Here is a 19,025-nt window from a genome sequence, read left to right on the forward strand (position 1 = left end):
CTCTGTATTCCAATACGGAGGCAACATCTGGAGAGGGTCTTGGCTTCTGTGCTATTTCTTGGCCTTCTAGGTCAACTTGTCGGTCAATGTGCAAAAGAGGATACTGAATCATTGGTCTGATCCAGAAGGGTTCTTCTTATGTAGGGTTGCCAGCATCTGTGGGCTGGGGGGTGCAACTCCTGTCCCTTCAAGAGCCTCAGAATGGGATATCAGTCACCAGCTGGTATTATTCACTAAAGGTAAAGGTAAAGGTATCCCCTGTGCAAGCACCGAGTCATGTCTGACCCTTGGGGTGACGCCCTCTAGCGTTTTCATGGCAGACTCAATACGGGGTGGTTTGCCAGTGCCTTCCCCAGTCATGACCGTTTACCCCCCAGCAGCAAGCTGGGTCCTCATTTTACCGACCTCGGAAGGATGGAAGGCTGAGTCAACCTTGAGCCGGCTGCTGGGATCGAACTCCCAACCTCATGAGCAAAGCTTTCAGGCGGCTGCCTTACCATTATTCACTACCATCCCATTAAATGCCCATTTTTACACATTAAACCACTATTAAAGAGAGAGGGCATTCTTCGCCAAGCCTTTTCTTACGTTATTGTGCTTTAAAAAGCCTCTTTGTATCCTCAAGGAAGGTTGGGATTTAAACAAGACTAAAATTGCTTTTTGCCAAGTGAACCAAATAGTTGTTCAGAGAGTTTCCATGAGTTCAAATTGGCTTCCCTTTTGCCATGTTCTCATGCCTGTATTAAAGCTTGTTGCTGTCCTGATCTGCACTGAGAACAATTTTGTAACAAAGGAGTTAAGACAAGTAAGATGAGAATCTTGGGACCTGACCCAATTTAAATACACACACATATACACAAATCCATGATTCATGGGTTTCTTGGCTAGTTCTTATATGACCCATGTCAAACACTGGCCGCACAAGCAGAAAGCTAAAAAAAAATTTAAGAAACATTTTCTAACCAATGTGGCCTCTGGGAACTATTTTTATGTAGCTCACAGCATTCCCAGTGGAGAAATGAGCTGTGCTAGGTCAGCGCCAAAGTCACCCTTAAGGCTCCCTGCCAGATCATCAAAGCACTCTAGGCCAAGAGGATACACTGGAAAGCAGCTTGTTGTGCCAGAGAATACAATCAAAAGTGGCAGCCTAGTTAGATGCACAAATCACAATAGCCAGGACTATGCCTATTTAGCTGATAATAGAATTTTATATACATCTACCATCTGCCCTTCAATTGATCAATTAAATAGTCTGCATATTACAAAAACCTTAATATAGATTATTTTTGAGATATTGAAAGAAGATAGTTCAGAAGATAAAAGGAAATCTAAAAAAATGGACTCACCGTCTTAACAACTGATAATTTATTGGGCGGGTTATCTCTCTCTGAGGGGGTTGGTGCTCATTAATGGGAACTCTAATATCTCATCATCTCTAATATCATTATGTTCCCTGTGTGTAAGGATGTTACTCTCCGTTTTGAAGAACTGTGTGCTAGATTTTCACTTCGATGATTATCAGATTTGTTTTACTCTGTTGCAGTAGCGCACTGGAACCAAAACAGCCATAAAACCATAAATGTATGCTCTTATCCTACAGCTATGCCAACGTAAATGTATCTAAGCAATTAAATTTCTTCTCACTGATTAGTCACTTAACACTTTAGTCTGTCAATGAAATCTTGAAAACGTTCCAAAGCAGGTTCTCTGGGGAAACAGCACAGAAAATTTATAAGTAAACAAATAATAAATCATAGGTAAAGATGATATAGAATACAGACTAGAGACAAGCCTAATAGATTATGTTTACATAACCAAGACGTCCACAGAAGAAAAGGTATCTCAAAGTACAGTATTTTAAAATAGGTATTTGATAGGAAATACACTGATCAATATAATCCCAGAAACACCATGAATTTGCTATAAATACACTGTAGCAGTTATAATTTTATCAGCCTTAGCTGGGTTGAGCTGATTATGACTGTATTAGATCATATAACAAGTAGAAGAATTGTATAATATGGAGAATTATGACCATTTTAGCTTCCTTTGGAAGCCCTTGTGGCCAGGGTATGTACAGGTATGGTTTCATATTCTAGAAATCTTGATGAATTTTTAGACAATCCTGACAAATGTCAACCTTACAATTAGCAATCTATTATTATTATTATTATTATTATTATTATTATTATTATTATTATTATTATTATTATTATTATTATTATTATTATTATTATTCAATTTATTCCCCGCCACTTCTGAGTCAGCTCGTGGCGGGTTACAAAGTCTTATAAAACCCCATTAAAAACCCCATTAAAAGACATAAAAGCCCCAACATGGCAGGAAAACCCCTACCCATCCCACACTACAAGAGGGGTGAGGAAGGAAGTCAACGATGTACTACTCATACCCGGAGGGGGGGGCATTGATCTACCTCGCCAACCCCAGCCTCAACCATAGACCTGGCAGAAGAGGTCCGTTTTGCAATCTAAGCTAATCTATATGGAAGCAAGTGCCATTTTATCCAGGATAGTGTTCTTAGGATGGTCCTGATAATCAACCAAATGAAAATCTCGCACACAATCCCTCTTCATGCCTGTTTGGAGGGCAAGCATGTACATTAAAAGCCAGTTACTTAGATGGACTAAAGTTGTAAGATATGAAAGATATCAGTTCTCATCTTTAAAACTGGGAGCATTGTACCTACAGGGAACATATTAGAGATGATGTGATAGTTCACTTTAATGAGCACTAACCTCCCCCCCCCCCCCGAGAGAGATAACCTGCCCAGTAAATTATCAGTGACAAAGCTATCTATTTAAAACTGTGCCTGTCCGCCATAATTTATTTTTTCCTAGTGATCGTGGATGCTGCCATCTAAAAGGAGCGCAAAGAAAAACATAAGCCAAGATATTTATTGCAAACCCTTACATGGTATAATAAAGTGGACACAAACATTCTATTTTAAAACCCAGAGTGACTTGGAGGGGAGGCAAAAATAGAAATTAAATAGTATGCAAAACTGCAAACAGATGTTAGGCATTTTTACTCAGAGAATAAACTTGAACACTGCCCTTTTGAACAAGTTAGCTGGGAGGTCATTTAAGAAAAGCATGTCATAGTTAGGGAAAGAATGGGGCAAATTATTCCTTGGGCTGACTTCAGAACAGAGAGGTAAGTGCTACATAAACATACAGTTACATTTATTTCTTGTTTGATCTCACAACACATCATATGTCTTTAATTGCTCATTAAAAGAGTTAACAGCCCCATTAACCCGGTTTGGCTGAGCTCATGTAGACTTTGGAACGAAGCAGGGTCAGCAGCAGAAGGTCCTTGGACAGGCAGTGGATGAGGAAGACATGGGTTGCTACACAGAGGAAGGCCACAGCAGAGCACCTCTGCTCATTTCATGCCTGGCACTCCCTGTGGAGGGGATCACCATGACGCAGTTAAGACTGGAAAGCACATTAAATGAGCCAGTCATTACAATGGATCTAGTTCCAAATATTGAACACCTACCTTTCTTGTGACTTTCTTTCATTTGCACAACTAGAGGTTCCAGGAGTTGTCCTCTTCTCTCAGAGGTCATCACAATTTACAATGTTTACAAAGAGACATATTCTTAATGAGAAAGAATACAAATTCTATTCACCTTCATTGGATTCTTATGAGTAACAGCAATCACATAAAACAAATGTTGGGGGCTCCCTGGTGAATCTGGAGTAATAAGAACTACCTTTGTGGAATATGCTATGCTACATTATCATAAGAACCTCTCTCTCTGTCAGTGGGTGGCTCTTCCCATCCATAACAGTGCTATTTGTTTCTCAGCCAACCAGAAGATAGGGGGTTTGTTCAGCTTTAATGTAACACACAGTCATGACTTGCACTGGATCAGAATTAGAAGTAGATAGAATCCTCCAGATATCCTCCAGTGCCGCATTCAAGGTTCCATGTACATCAGGGCCCCAGAGGGATCCTCCAACTACAACATGAAGCAGAAGACTATGATACCAATGGAGATGAAGAAAAGGGAATCTCCCAGTTGGGTCTATATGCCTGCACAACCCCCCTGGTCCTCTCTGGAAGCCCAAAATCTAAGACGGACACCGGCCTAAGAAGCCTGAACCAGAAGAAGGAGTGCCTGCCTGGCAAACTAAGGCATTACATTACCTGGCTGTACTGAGGATTAGGGCTCCCAGTCAAGTGATGGGAAGGATGAGGCCACCTCTTATCATCCAACCAATCAGGCCAACCAATCATCCATTGGTTCAGGATTCCATAAGACTGGCTCTGGGCAGATATACAAACGGGCAGGTTCTAGCCCTGCAGGGCCACGATTATCTACTTCCCAGGTTTCTGATTCTGTGGACAGCTCCTGCACAGATCTTTTCTCAGCAACCAGCCCTCAAACTTTTGACTGACCGACAGCTCACACACCACACACAAGAGGCCCTCATTTTGGCAACTGGGGAAGCGTATATGAACCTGAAAATGTTTTCCCCTTTTACCATGGTAACCACCACTTGAAAAAATACCATCAGACAAGCAGAAGGCAAGACAATTGCTCTGCTTCTCACAGCAAGATCTTTGCCAAAAAGAGATTGTTTCCTAGGGGTGCTCTGTCCTTCTGAAAAATCACATATTATGAAATGCCACTTTCAGGCACAAAAACCAATTTCCATGCAGGCTTAAATTGGCCTGCATATTCCCACATATTTTCCCATTGTGTTTTTAGGCTTCCTTTCTCATCAAGCACAAAAATATCATAGCTTAATCCACAAACGTGGTTTAACAGCACCATGCACTTTTGAAAACTACAGCCTATATCTCATCAGATGGATTTTCTGATCAGAATCTCTAGCAAGTAGATGAATTGCAGGAGAAACCAAGCTCATGTGACTTAAATTAGAAATAAGGTGGTGGTGGGGGGAGAGATCTGCTAGATAGTGAGAGAACTTACAGAAATAAGAAGCACAAATGAACTGGTGTTATTGTTGGGATATTAAACATGCATTGGCATGCAATGTCTCGTTTTTAGCCAGGACACAAATCCATTTCAGAAATAGGAAAGCTGCAAAACCATTAGTGGTTTCAAGAGACAATATCGGTCATATGGCAGTACGGTAGCTGAAATCACTTGCAGACAACCCTCTTGGTTGGGTAAAATGGGATTATACATCTAGTAAAAAGGATTTCCACATCTAATTAAAAAAGAAGAAAAACAGCTACATGTACTCATGTCTTCACAGAGTGAGACCAATGGAAAATTCCCTATTCGTACTAACTGCAGGAGAAAAAGTTGGGAGGGAAAATCATCGACCCTTAGCCAAGGCGATGAGTGATGAGCAAAGGGAACACAGCTGGGATGCCGTTGGAATCCAACGCACAACTGCATGCTGTCCTTTTCCTTATATGACCTCGAGCTCACATGGTTAGACTCAAGCTTCTAACTGTGAAAAGTTTTGAGATGGAAGAGACCAATGATGACAGTAATTTTTCTGGCCTAAAATGCAAAAAGCAGCACAATGAGCATTCTGTAAATGAGTGTCCATCATGTTGCTCCTTCTCTACAGTTTTGGAAGAGAAACTTAGGAAATCCGATAAGAGAATTGAAGCCGCCCTTTATCACAGTTTCAGTGGGAACAGATTATCCTTCCTAGTTCTAAATGTCTTCTCAACAGAAAGGGTTTTAATACAACAGAACTAGGATACTGGAAAACACACAACTATGATACAATCTAGTACAAAGATTAAAACCCTGCTGTCAATGCAGGGGAGGGTATGTGTGAATATTTATCCTGGTTGCACAGTTTTGGATGGTGATGTCTACAACTTTCTTCTAGACACTTCCTTCTAAGCCCATTGGAACTCTGCTTAAGACTGTACTGTTAATCTTTTTAGGACATTGTCACCTACATATTTGTAAATATTATCTCCTGTTTTTAGTAGCACAAACACTGGTTGGATCCGTCTGACCCACTGTTTTACACACTCACAAACAGTTGTCTGTTTGATACTATTTGAATCTTTTTAAACCACGCTTTTCACTACCCAAAGGAGTCCCGAAGCAGCGTACAAACAATTTCCCCTTCCTCTCCCCACAACAAGCACCCCATGAGGAAGGTGGGGCAGAGAAAGCTGTTCTGCGAGAACTGCCCTGAGAGAATTGTGACTAGCCCAAGGTCACCCAGCTGGCTGAATGTGGAAGGGTTAAACAGGTTTGATTATGTATTATATTACCATCTCCTAATTCAGATTTTCTTCATGCCATGGAATCAAATTAATTATTGCTCGAGAAAAGAATGTTAAATCTAGATTTCTGTTCAAAAAACTCAACATGGCCTTGTCTCACCTACCACACACTGTAATAGTCTTAAGTTGTTCAAAGTTACTTTCAAGGACCCTGTCATAGCAAACACTGTGAGGTAGTCTTCTCTATGAACCCTTCAGAAGCTACATGATTTTGTTGTTTATAGCTGCTGTTCTATAGACACGCATGTTTACTCCCTTGAGATCCACATTTTGGAAATGGATGTACCCCACAGGGATATAAAAAATCTATTCTTAGCATTTACCTAGAAGCACTGGAAGTCTCTTCAAGAAGAATGGATCATTCTTCTCGTATTCATATTGAGAAGTCCAGGGTACACATGTTAGACTCTATGGATGAATGTGAAAACAGCACTGAATGAAAAACACACTGTAGGCCTTTTCACACATGTACGGAGCTATCTGAAAGCTAATTTTCCACAGTGTTAATCTAGAACAAAATCAGAGTCCAGTGGCTGCTTCAGACCAACATGGCTACCCACTTGAATCTAAGTGTTAATCTAGGTTTACCTATCATGTTTTTATTCCTTCTGTCTTGTAAAGGCTCAAGGCACCTCATGGTTCTCCCATTTGCTAATTTTTCGTTATAATACCCTTCTGAGGTAAATTAGCCTGAGAGAGTGTGACAAGCTCAAGGGTACCAAGTGAGTTTCATGGCCAATGAAGGTGTAGTGGTTAAGCAGCAGACTCTAATCTGGAGAACTGGGTTTGATTTCCCAATCCTCCACATGCAGCCAGCAGGGTAACCTTGAGCTAGTCACAGTTCTCTTAGGGTTGTTCTCACAGAGCAGTTTTATCAGAGCTCTCTCAGCCCCACCTAAGATACTCATAGAGTATCTGTTGTGGGGAGAGGAAGGGGAAAGTGTTTATAAATCGTTTTGGGACTCCTTCAGGTAGTGAAAAGCATGGTATAAAAACCCCAGCCAGTTCTTCTATCGTGAACTAGTACCCCCATGATATTTATAACCATGGAAGTCACAGACTCATGCATTCACTGCACAAAGATGGACGAGAAGAACCACCCCATCCAGATGTACCTGAATATTCTTAATATTCATTTTACCTGCACTGAGCTTCGCTTTATTAACCCTCAACAAACTTGTCCAGAACATCCGCAGCTATGCCTGGATTAGATGAAAACAAGGAACAGAACTGGGAATCTGCACATTCGTGACATTAACCCCAAGCCTCTGAAGAACTTCTTCCAACTGTTTGATATAAATGGTAGAAGGAATAAAAGAGAGTCTTGTGGACAATTGCAGCATCGATCCCATAGAGCAGGGGTAGTCAACCTGTGGTCTTCCAGATGCCCATGGATTACAATTCCCATGAGGATTACAATTCCCAATTCCCATTACAATTCTCATAGGAATTGTAGTCCATGGGCATCTGGAGGACCACAGGTTGACCAACCCTGCCATAGAGCACCTTTTGAAAACAGCTTCCAAGGTGGCAGTGGAACCAGTGAAGCACAGGGCCTCCTCATGCCTCCAACTCCCAGGCAGACCAGAAGGATATTATGCTCAATGAATCAAAGCCAGTCAGAAATTAAAAATAATCTTCCACACACAACTCACTCCCCAAACAACGCTGAATGAAAGACTGAACAGGGTCTAGAAAATCAGCATCCATCAGAAATATCTGCTATTGAACGACCTTCACTTCCTTAAAAACATTGCCCAAAATACGTCAAAAAGTACTCAAATGACTTCCATTAAGTTACAATCAAGCTTGAATTTAGGTAGCACAGAATAAGTTGGATTCATCTCAGCCTAACTTCATGACAAATGAAAACATTCAGGTTTTCAATAGGGTCACCTTTGAACTATAGAAAATCCTAATTGTGATATAGGTGTATGTAATGTTTCCAAATATTTCTTAAATTCAAGTTGCAACAGGCAGCACAAAATGCTTTTTTTGCTCATAGGGAAAACCTAGATTGTTAAAGCGATTTCATTCACTCCAAAAAGTTACATTAACAAGGGGAACAATATCCAAAGCACTCTTGATATTACTGTATCACAGACATGGTACACTAGGGAAGCATTTGGCCCATTCATTGGAAATGAAATGAAATAGCTTTGCTGCCAAATCATAGCAGCACTTATATCAATGGAAGGTCTAACACGTTGCATGGATTAACAACCTGCAATCTAAATGAAAGGTCTCATCTATGTCTTTGGTATCATTCTGCTTTTTGCTGCCAATGACGTTTTTAAGATGAGAGATGTTCAGAGCAGGCTTGCCATTGCCTATCTCTGTGTTGCAAAACAAACACACATATACACCCCATTTGTTGGGTTTGGGTACACTGACATCCCCGCCCTCAAAATCAGTATTTCCTGAGATTCCCAAAATACTGGTATGCTCTATGAGAACCATTAGAGTCAAAGTCTGCATAGGGTATAATGGAGAATCAATCTGGGGGTATCTGGGGATCTAGAGGGGGCTGTTTTTTTAAAGGTAAAGGGACCAAATTTGCCTCATAGCTGCTGGTATCCCTCTTCAGAAACCCTCACAAGTTTCAAAAATATTGGATTAGGGGGTCCAATTCTATGGGCCCCAAAATAAGGTGCCCCCATCATCAATTGTTTCCAAAGGAGAGAAAGGGGCACTTAAAGGGAATGCAGTTCCTTTAAATGCTTTTCTAAGCTGTGACTGAACTCCAACGGCATTTAAAGTGCTTGCAATCACCTTCTCCAAGCAGCAAGTTCAACCAGAAGGCATTTAAAGGGGCTGCAGTCTCTTTAACTATCCTTTAAATTTGATTTATCAACCAGTCAAAATAAATCCCAAATATTTTCAAGATTTTGGGGACTTGGCCACTTCCAACAGTCAAAATTCAGCCCAATCTATATCCAGCTGAAAGAATATCTGAAAAATACTGATAAGATTTTTTGGATTTCTTTTTTATTGGCTTGGATTTAGCCAAATGCGTTCACCTAGTCACAACCCTGTTATCTGGCAGGGTTGACCCTGCTTAGTTTCTGACAGCTGACTGATGAGATCACGCTAACCTGGGATGTCCAGGTCAGGGCCAGAAGTTAGGTGGAGTATGCATATTATAGCTATTCTACAGTCACTCCATTAGTAACTAATTAGCAATGGTATTTCATTTAGGTAATTAATTAACTTGGCAATTAGTTACCAAGTTAAATACAAGGAAGTGGTTATCACCTGCAAAGCCTTCCATGGCCTTGGACTCAGCTATCCACAGGACTACATCTCTTGCAACAGCTTCACTCATCTCAGCAAATTTTGCTGAAGGGCCACCCTGAAAATGGGGGTGATCAGCAGCTGCCCATACCTAAGTATAGTTTGTTGGAACACTCATCTTGTGGAATTGCCTGCCTGGGGAGGTGAGGAAAGCTCCCACATTTACCTCATTCCAAGGACTGGAAAGGAAACAAAAATGAGGCCCCTCTCACCTCCAACTGTGCCCTACAGATGAAGAGCCAAACCACACCAGAATCGTGGATTTGTAAAGCTATAGTGTTCTAATATCAAATTACTCTACTGATAAATGATAAATGATTATTCTAGAGTTAAATGTGGAATACTCCACTGTTACAAGTTCTACCGTTCTACTGCTACTGCTTCCTTGTACTGTATCACAAACGTTCGATGTAAACCACCCTGAGCCACAAGGGAGGGCAGTATATAAAGAAAAGAAAAGAAAAGAAAAGAAAAGAAAAGAAAAGAAAAGAAAAGAAAAGAAAAGAAAAGAAAAGAAAAGAAAAGAAAAGAAAAGAAAAGAAAAGAAAAGAAAAGAAAAGAAAAGAAAAGAAACAGGGCTGCAATAGAATGCATCAGCAGGTTGCTTTTATGAGTTGCATTCTGCTGTCCTGCTTATTTTATGTATATTTACCTTGCTCTTATTATATTGTCTTCTACTTTTGTAATCAATTTTCTGCATTGTTTATTATATGCATACTGTTTGTTGTTTGCTTTGCTCTCTTTAAGAACTGTTTTATTTTTCATGTTTCATTAACAGTCAAAACAGAAAAATTAAATCCCGTTCCGTCTCTACCCCACAACCCAACCCATTGCCTGCTCACATTGCTGCCAAAGCATTTTAATAAATGTTCTGATTTTGTAATCCCAGCCCTATGGCTATGGATGTTGTATATTGTCTGCATGCATTGTCTGTTATAGTTGTGTAACCCACTTTCAGTCTCAGGGAGAAAGTCTGGCTGCAAATAAACAAAGATACAAATAAAGCTGGCCTAACACCAGCAGCCAGGCAGACCAAAAAGAGTCCTATATTCTGTGCAGCGCTATGAGCGGCATGAAGCAGTTTTTTAAAAAAGAAGCCAAATTGTAAAGGGTTCATTCTGCACATGTTGGATAATTCACTTCCAATGCACTTTAGAAGCAGATTTTCCTGTTCCTCACAGGAAAGTTCAACGGCAAAAGCACATTGAAAGTGCATTATCTGATGTGTGCAGAAAAGGACCAGATCAGCCCTCCACTGGGTATGCCTCCCTGAGTAACTGAGGAGAAGACCAGAGAAATAACAAAGAACACTGCCCTGCTTGAAGTAAAGACCTCCTTGGCTGTAGACATCTCATGAGGAGGAAGAACCTTCACAGAAGGAAGCTGGGGATTCAGGAACTCAGTGCAGCCAGAAGGAGATGGATAAAAGGCCCCAGCAGGGAACAAGTAGAAGGAGTAGTTAGTTAGCTGGCTAGCACAGACATGAGAGCAATTAGTGAGCTTTGCAAACCGCAGAGCTCAGGCCCAGCCTAGTACTGGGTAGGTGGCGTTCTAAGCTAGGAATATGGCTGAGTGCAGCACTCATAATATTAGTGATCAAGCCACCTCAGGGGCTAACCTTTCAGTAAAGGTGAAACAGGTTAGCCTGGGGATGTCAGCTGAAGCACGTGGAGGTGCTTCATGAATGATGTGCACAGGTATTGCTGAATAGAAGTAGTTCTCTGATGTTGAATGCTTTTCCCCTCTGGTAGGAAGTGAGAGACTTTGCTGGAGAAGTGGGCTCTAGTGTACAGCAGACTCCTGAATCCAACAGGGGCTGGTCAGCAACTCACACCTCCTGTCTTTTCTAGGGGCTTAATAGAGCACAGACCCCATCCTATAACCTCTGACATTCCTGGTCTTTCATGCCTTCAAGAGTCAAAATGGTACTACAAGGAAGTGTCCACACTCCCTTCTGCTTCTTTGTTTTACTGTGCATGGTGGTAAGCCTCAGGGGGCACATGCCTCAGCAGGATGTGCTGTGCTAGCTCTGAAACTCCCTCATTATTACTAGGCCCATTACACTTTGCTAGTGCTTTTGCCTGCATGTGACCTGCTTCTACCTCTACCAGCACATAGGGCAAATTGTTTAAGAATCTCAGGACACTAGATTATTGCATGTTGTGAACCCATTTTTCAATGCAGAATGTGCTACATATCTGCTTGGCTAACAAAAAAAAAACTAGTAGATAAGTTTATGTTTGTATCTTGCTTATAAGATTCAAGTTGGTAACCCGCTTGGAAACTTTTGATAAGGAAGGGTTAATAATGAGAGAAAAGCTCAAAGAAACATTTCCAAGATTTTTAAAAAGCATGAGGGCTAGAAACTTGTTACATGAAAGATGAAAATTGCCAACTGCCATGTTCAACACAAAATAGCAGATTCTCTGTTCACCCAATGAACCCAGAAACATCAGAATTTTCACAACCCTGCCTATATTCATTTTCTACAATATTCTCTTTTTCTATACTAAACATTTTGAAAAGAATATTTTTACCTTCCATATTCTGACTGTTTTTGAAATAAGGTAGGGATAGGCTCACAATTCTTATTGGTATCCACATAAACAAGAATGTTTTAAAAAGAAAACTGCTTGCTAAACCTTCAAAAGAGGAAGAAACATCATAAAGAGTAATGTTCTTTAAGAAAATACAGGACATAGCATTATATGCCCCCCTCACACTTCCGGTCCAGGAGCTAGAAGCCTAATGATGTAATATGTACCAGAAGCCATTATTTTAAGCCCATGTTATCATGATGAATAATCATTATCACAGAGATTTAAAAATCAGTCAAAATAAAAAAACATTTTCTATCACCTGAATACAAATATATAAACAAACAAACAAACTTTCCCACTACGATATGATCCATTGCAATCTGATTTCTGTTTTGTTTTTGTTTGCACGGAAAATGTATCACACACTGCCTGTTTTTATAATGTACAGGGTTAGGGTGGTTCTTCTAACAAATCTGGAAGGCTCTAGCTAAATTTCATACCAATAAAGCAGCAGCTCAAAATGACGGTGGGGGTGGGTAGTACACCTTTCCCCTTCTCTCTGAGACGGATGCTGCAATACTACCTGCCACTAATGGATGAGTAAGCATAAAGCCATTCCTGACAATGTGAAGGATGTCCCCATTTTGCTGAAACAATTGCAGTTGGGGGGAGGGATAAATGGCTCAGCAAATATCTTTCTGTTTCCATTTGTTTTACAGAGAGGATCCATTCAACCTGTCCTGCCCCTCGAGGAAATGCCTTCTCCCCCAAATTAGCACATTAAAACCCTGTAAAAGCCCTCTTTCCCCTGCCTGCCTCGTCACAGCAAACATCTGTCTCTTTCCCTCCCTTTGCAACTAACCTTGGGCAGTCTGATGTACTCCATGGCGACCGGTCCTCTCAGCAGGGATTCTCCTTCCTGCACCTTACACAAACAAGACAGGTGGCTGCATAGAGATCCGGGTTTGATCAGAGGAACATTCACAAACCCACGGGAAGACCCGAGAGAAAGGAGGAGGCAGGTGCTGGGAAAAGCTTATTCAGCCCTCTCCTCCCCCCCCCCCCCCAATAATGTGCCTCTGTTTTGATGCTCGCTGGTCATTGCTTAGCTCCACCTCTTGCGGCGACTGCCATGCTTCTCCTTACAGCTTCGGATGCAGGCAGAGCTAGAGGCTTCCCCACAAAGGACTAGGCCCTAAAGCCTGACAGATTCGAGTATACCGTTCGCAAGCCATGTGCTATACATAAAATGCATAGCTGGCACATCCATTTCTATCTTTACTATGCAAGGGGAAGGAAAGATGGATCTGGGGAAGTGCTCCTGCCTTTCTAAGGGCTGTGAAGGAAAGCAGCATTTTGTAAAAGTAGCTCTTTCCAAGCTCTTTTCCTGTCTTGCCCCTCCCTCCATCATTTGACAGGCTGACAGGTAGAAAAAAGCGAATGAGTTTTCTTCTGGCATAGAGCGAAAGTGGTAGCCATCATGTTTGGTGTAGTAGAGCCAGTTTGGTGTAGTGGTTAGGAGTGCGGACTTCTAATCTGGCATGCCGGGTTCGATTCTGCGCTCCCCCACATGCAACCAGCTGGGTGACCTTGGGCTCGCCACGGCACTGATAAAACTGTTCTGACTGAGCAGTGATATCAGGGCTCTCTCAGCCTCACCCACCCCACAGGGTGTCTGTTGTGGGGAGAGGAATGGGAAGGCGACTGTAAGCCGCTTTGAGACTCCTTCGGATAGAGAAAAACGGCATTTACGAACCAATTCTTCTTCTTCTTTATTGTATCTAGTCATTAGCCATCACGTGTGAAACAGTAAACCAATAATGAGTATAAAAATATGAACAATGTTTAGACAATATGTAGCAAGATCCTGTTAGAGCTATAAACTAAACCATTAGTTACTTCAATTGAATCTGGGACCTAATATTTTTAAGCATATGAGTACAAGGAAACTCTGTAGCATGCAGGCATAAACATCTGAAAGCAGAAATATTAACCTCTCTGCATTGAGATATGAGTTTAAAACAGAGAGGATTCCTGCCAAGAATTTAGCCCATAGAGCTAAAGGGAAAATCACAGCTAGTAAATGACTGCCCCTTAGGCAGCAGTTCGAGGCAGCAGGCTTGTCACTTCTAGAGTGACCTGCTGATGTAAAGGAACCCCAAATCTGTTTTCTAGGAGAAATGGGAGGGCATGGTTACAGTGCTGGACCCAGGTCTGAATCCCCATGCTGTCATGGAAGCTAACTGGATGACCTTGGGCCAATCACAAGAGCCAGCTTGGTGTAGTGGTTAGAAGGCTGTGCCTTCTAATCTGCTGAGCCGGGTTTGATTCCCCACTCCCGCACATGCTTGCTGCCCTTGGGCTCACCACAGCCCTGTTAGAGCTGTTCTGACTGTGCAAAAATATCAGGGCTTTCACAACCTCACCTACCCCATAAGGTGAGCATTGTGGGGAGAGGAAAGGGAAGGGGATTGTAAGCTGCTTTGAGACTCTTTCTGGTAGAGAAAATTAGTGACAGCTTGACTCTCATAAAGTATGTGGAACTCATACCTGCTCTAGGGCTCCTTGTTCCCCCCTCCCCATCTGTCAGATACACACATACAAAATTCAGGAATTTCCCAACCCAGAGTTGGCTACCTTAGTCCACAGTTAACAACAGGTTTTCATTGTTCCAATACAGTCCAAACATTTGGTTATTTTTTTCCAATATTCTCAAATATGAACTTGTAAAGTGAAACTGGTTTCAGTGGAAGCACAAATAAATCTAGTCACAGGCTTCAGATAAGAGAGACAAATGAAATCCAGGAGATGCTTCAAACAAAACTGTTTACATAGAAACCTCCAGGGTCATCTAGTCCAACCCTCTGCACTATGCAGGAAACTCACAACTACCTGCCCATCCACAGTGCCCCCAGATCCATGCCCAGATGATGCCTCCCCCCCCCCAAAAAAAATCTACCCGAAGGAGGCTCAATGTGGCTTATAGTCGCCTTCCCTTCCTCTCCCCACAACAGACACCCTGTGAAGTAGGTGAAGCTGAGAGAGCCCTGATATCACTGCCCGGTCAGAACAGTTTTATCAGTGCCGTGGCGAGCCCAAGGTCCCCCAGCTGGTTGCATGTGGGGGAGCACAGAATCAAACCTAGCATGCCAGATTAGAAGTCTGCATTCCTAACCACTACACCAAACTGGCTCTCAAGTTAACATCAAGTTAACTTGCTAACTATGCAAGCGTGACTCCATGGGTAGACTGGTGCAGGATTCAGTGTATAGATAGGAGTTATTTGCGGGCCCAATAGATACTGTTGTTTTGGTCAGCTTCACTCAAATTTCCCTGGGCATGCAAGAAAGGGCCACAAGAACCATGCAATCCCTTCTGCCCACCCACTCACAATTTCCCTACATTCACAGAATCAGCATTTCTGTTAGATGGCTATCTAGCCTTTGCTTAAAAACTTCCAAAGAAGGAGAACCCACCACCTCCCGAGAAAGCCTGTTCCACTGAGGAACTGCTCTGTCAGGAACTTTTTTCTGGATGTTTAGCCAGAAATTCTTTTGAATTAACTTAAATCTGTTGGTTCTTGTCTGATCCTCTGGGACAATAGAAAACAATTCTGCTCCATTGTAATCTCAGGTAAGATATGAAAAATTTCAAAAACTACACAAAGGATGTTTCTGTCTCTAGAACATTGGTCTTACTGTAAAATTTCAACAGTATGTTTACCCAGAAGTAAGTCATTGAATTCAGTGGGAGTTATACCCTAGTAAGTATGTTCGGGACTGCAGTCTAACGGTGAAATCCTGCACAGATTTACTAAAAGCACAACCTTCTGATTTCTATTGGTTTGACTGCAGTAACTGCACAGAATTGCATTCCCACCCTCCTAACAGAAAACAGAGTAATATTGCTTTGGTTTTTAATTCCTCAGCAAGCAAGCTGGTCCTTTTCATTGGTGCAAACATTGGCAAGCCATTTCAAGTTGTTATCCTGTGGCCTGAGGTGTGCTTGTCAACATAGGATTCACAGTGCCTGACCATATTGCTGAAAGGGAGGGTTTTTAGGGGCAAAAGGGATCACATTTGTTTTTAATGTCAACGTGACTGCTAACTACCTTGCTGCAATATCCCGAGAACTGCCAAGCGTGCCAGACGGCAGTAAGGCAGTATGCCAAAAGTCTCCAAGAAGTGTGTGTGAGAGGGCAAGAACACGCTGCTAGGTACTGAGCAAACATCCTGTTTGCCCAGCCTCCAGATGACTCATAAGGACTCTAGCAGCGCTGCTTCTTGATCGAACAGTTCGCCAGCCATGCTGTATATATAAAATTCATAACTAGCACATTGTTTTTTATCTTAGCTATTACTAAACCTGTGGTAAATAATGGCCCTTCCAGACATAAATGGGCTTAAGAGTGCTTCTGTCTCTCCAGAGAATTCTGGGCAACTGTAGTTCGGTTAAGGATAGCTTGAGAACTATAACAATCTTCAGCATCCCAAACAAATTTGCTTGATTCTTCAGGAGAAGCCAGGACAGATACTCTGGATATAAAGAGATAACACTGATATAAAGTCTGTATGTCTGTAGTGAAAATATACCCATGATGATGAAGAAGGCTGCAGAAAAATATCTTGTCCCTTTAAAAGGAATGCATTATTATTATTTATTTATTGTATGATGTGTGTAGTGCAGTCAGGAGATCCGAGATTTGTCAGGCAGCCAGGCAAGGGAACTTCAGAGGTGGTTTGCCATTTCCTGCCTCCGTGTCATGACCCCCCGAGTTCTTTGGAGGAACTCCCACTCAAATCCTTGGAGGTCTTCCATCCAAATACCTGTCAGGGTCAGTGCGTTAATAGTGTCTTACTGTGCGGTTATTTACCAAATTATGTTATTTTGCCTCCACACCATGAAAAAAGTCAAGTGCCCCTATCTTCCGATTAACCTTCTGTTATTCAGGGGCTATTATGAATGTTCCGGTTTTATCCGCAGTCAGTTTGCCAACTGTTTTAAATCATCCTTTTAAAACATTTCCATTTATGCATGTGCTCTGATACTGCGTTGTTTTTTTGGGCACTGTTTTTGCACGAGGGAAACAATGTCATCTGACCGCCACTTTAGCACATGCTGCTGGCAAGGACTCATGGGAATTGTAGTTCATAGACATAGAAATTACCCTGGGGATACATAGAGTTTTGAATGCCAAAATTACCACATTTCCCCCTTTGAGGTATACTGCTCCACATAGAGAGTGGGCAGGATGGACCACAGGTCCCCACGCAAACTTAAAGCCCCACCATACCATCCCCTCCCCCATGAAGGTTTTTGATGTGGAACACATCTTCTAGTGTGCCCCCTGAAATGGATGTGATTATGAACATGTAGGAAATTTCCCAGGTGTGTGTCTGAGGAAGGGGGTAGGGACTATGGAGGAGGTCAGGTAAGTGAGAGGTATGGACAATGAGGGCAGGGAGGAATGGAAGGAAGGAGTTTGTGTGTGTGTGTGTCTGAGAGAGGGGGAGGGGGGAACAAGGAGCCCCTGAGCAGGTATGTGTTCCACATACCTTGTGAAAGTCGGGCTGTCACTAAATTTTATTTTTAATCAATGGCAAGCCCAAAACAGGAGCCTCTGCCCATAGCCTGAAGCAGTTCTGTTTTCTCATTCTTCTGCAAGATGGAACCAGCATTTCAGACAGTCTCTGAGCCCATGCAATGCAGCATAGGGAAGATCCCTCCACTTCACCAGGCTGATAAACTGTCAAACAACACGCCCCACTCTCTTACCATGGTCACTGATCAGAGGTAGTCTCAGGAGCATTTAGAGAAAGTGGTAGCAGGAAATGCCATGCATACCAGAGAATAATCCTCCTGATTTACATGGCAATTAGTTGGTTCAGTTGCCAGGGAGACTGAATCAAATTGCATGTTCACGTGATCACTGATACTGAGGAAGCAGAGAATCAGCAGCAGGAACCTTAAGCTCCCAATGGTAGATGAGGGACTGCAAGCAGAAAAGGGGCTATCACAGGGGCTCAGGGGAGACCAAAAACACACTAACATTTACGCATGAAAAAAGTGTCATAAGTACCATCACAAAAGAAAAGTTGTTGCAAACCTAGTTTTAAATACTACACTGAAAAAAACACAGTCGATAGCTATGAGGAGGAGAGCCATGCAGAATCAGAAATACAATGCTCAGTTTTGCACAGTGAAAATGCTGTCATGTGCAGAAATAGAAATGTCTTTTTGGGTAAACTTTTTGCAAGGTTTCCTGCTATGCATAATATACCCAGGTCAAGACATTTTTTCTCCAGTAGGTATTGCAAACCTAATAGGCCATGAGGCAAGGTTTAGATATTGCCTCTAGGCCCAACACCTGTTCTGGGCCCAATACCTGACAAATGAGATTTTTCTGTCTATCCATCAGAACTGGATTTGATATTTTAAAGCTAGCTCTTAACCTTTCTTAAAGCAAATTCTTGAATTCTTTGTAAAGCTTAGTACGGTTAGAAACCTGCTAGAGGTTTCCCTTGAAGCTTGAATAACACTTCTAAACTCCTGTCAAAGCCCCTAGCCTACTCAATCTAAGGAATTTTGAGATGATTTGAGCTGTTTGACATGATCAGTCCTTGAATGTCCTCTCCCAGCCTGATGGAGCTTGGTTTACTGTAGCTGATGAAACAAGCAGGGTGACTGACTATATGCAATTGGAAGCACAGTCAGCACAACTCCAATTCAAATGGACTCCTGGTAGGTGTGGGCCCTCCCTCTCTACATGTTTGATATGTTTGAAGACATGTCACAGGACTCTAAACATCAAAGTGTACATCTTTGGCATGGCCCAGTAAGAGTCCACATTTATATAAATAGTGGGTAGGTTGATATTCTATCCTTCTGTGTCCAATTATTTAGATAGTTGTGCCTTTTTTAAGGATTCCATTG

The 19,025-nt window shown here is 42.0% G+C and overlaps 1 protein-coding gene across 3 annotated transcripts in view; it reads right to left on the minus strand.

The window, feature by feature from the left end:
- Window positions 1-19,025, minus strand: part of MTMR7 (myotubularin related protein 7) — a 57,131-nt gene that overhangs the window by 28,764 nt on the left and 9,342 nt on the right. The window contains exons 1-2 of one of the 3 annotated variants that reach the window (XM_077302088.1): window positions 12,955-13,166; window positions 1,347-1,550 (exon numbers count right to left, since the gene is read on the minus strand). The exons of 1 other annotated variant lie outside the window; for it this stretch is intronic. Coding sequence is in view for 1 of the 2 variants with exons in the window: in XM_077302087.1 (XP_077158202.1) it covers window positions 12,955-12,978 (24 nt within the window). In the remaining variant the exon portion in view is untranslated. Of the gene's footprint in view, window positions 1-1,346; window positions 1,551-12,954; window positions 13,167-19,025 lie in introns of those variants that run through there. One more of the 3 variants, XM_077302087.1, reaches the window with a different exon arrangement.

This window comes from Paroedura picta, chromosome 10 (assembly GCF_049243985.1).
Source record: "Paroedura picta isolate Pp20150507F chromosome 10, Ppicta_v3.0, whole genome shotgun sequence".
In the NCBI taxonomy this organism is placed as follows: domain Eukaryota; kingdom Metazoa; phylum Chordata; class Lepidosauria; order Squamata; family Gekkonidae; genus Paroedura; species Paroedura picta.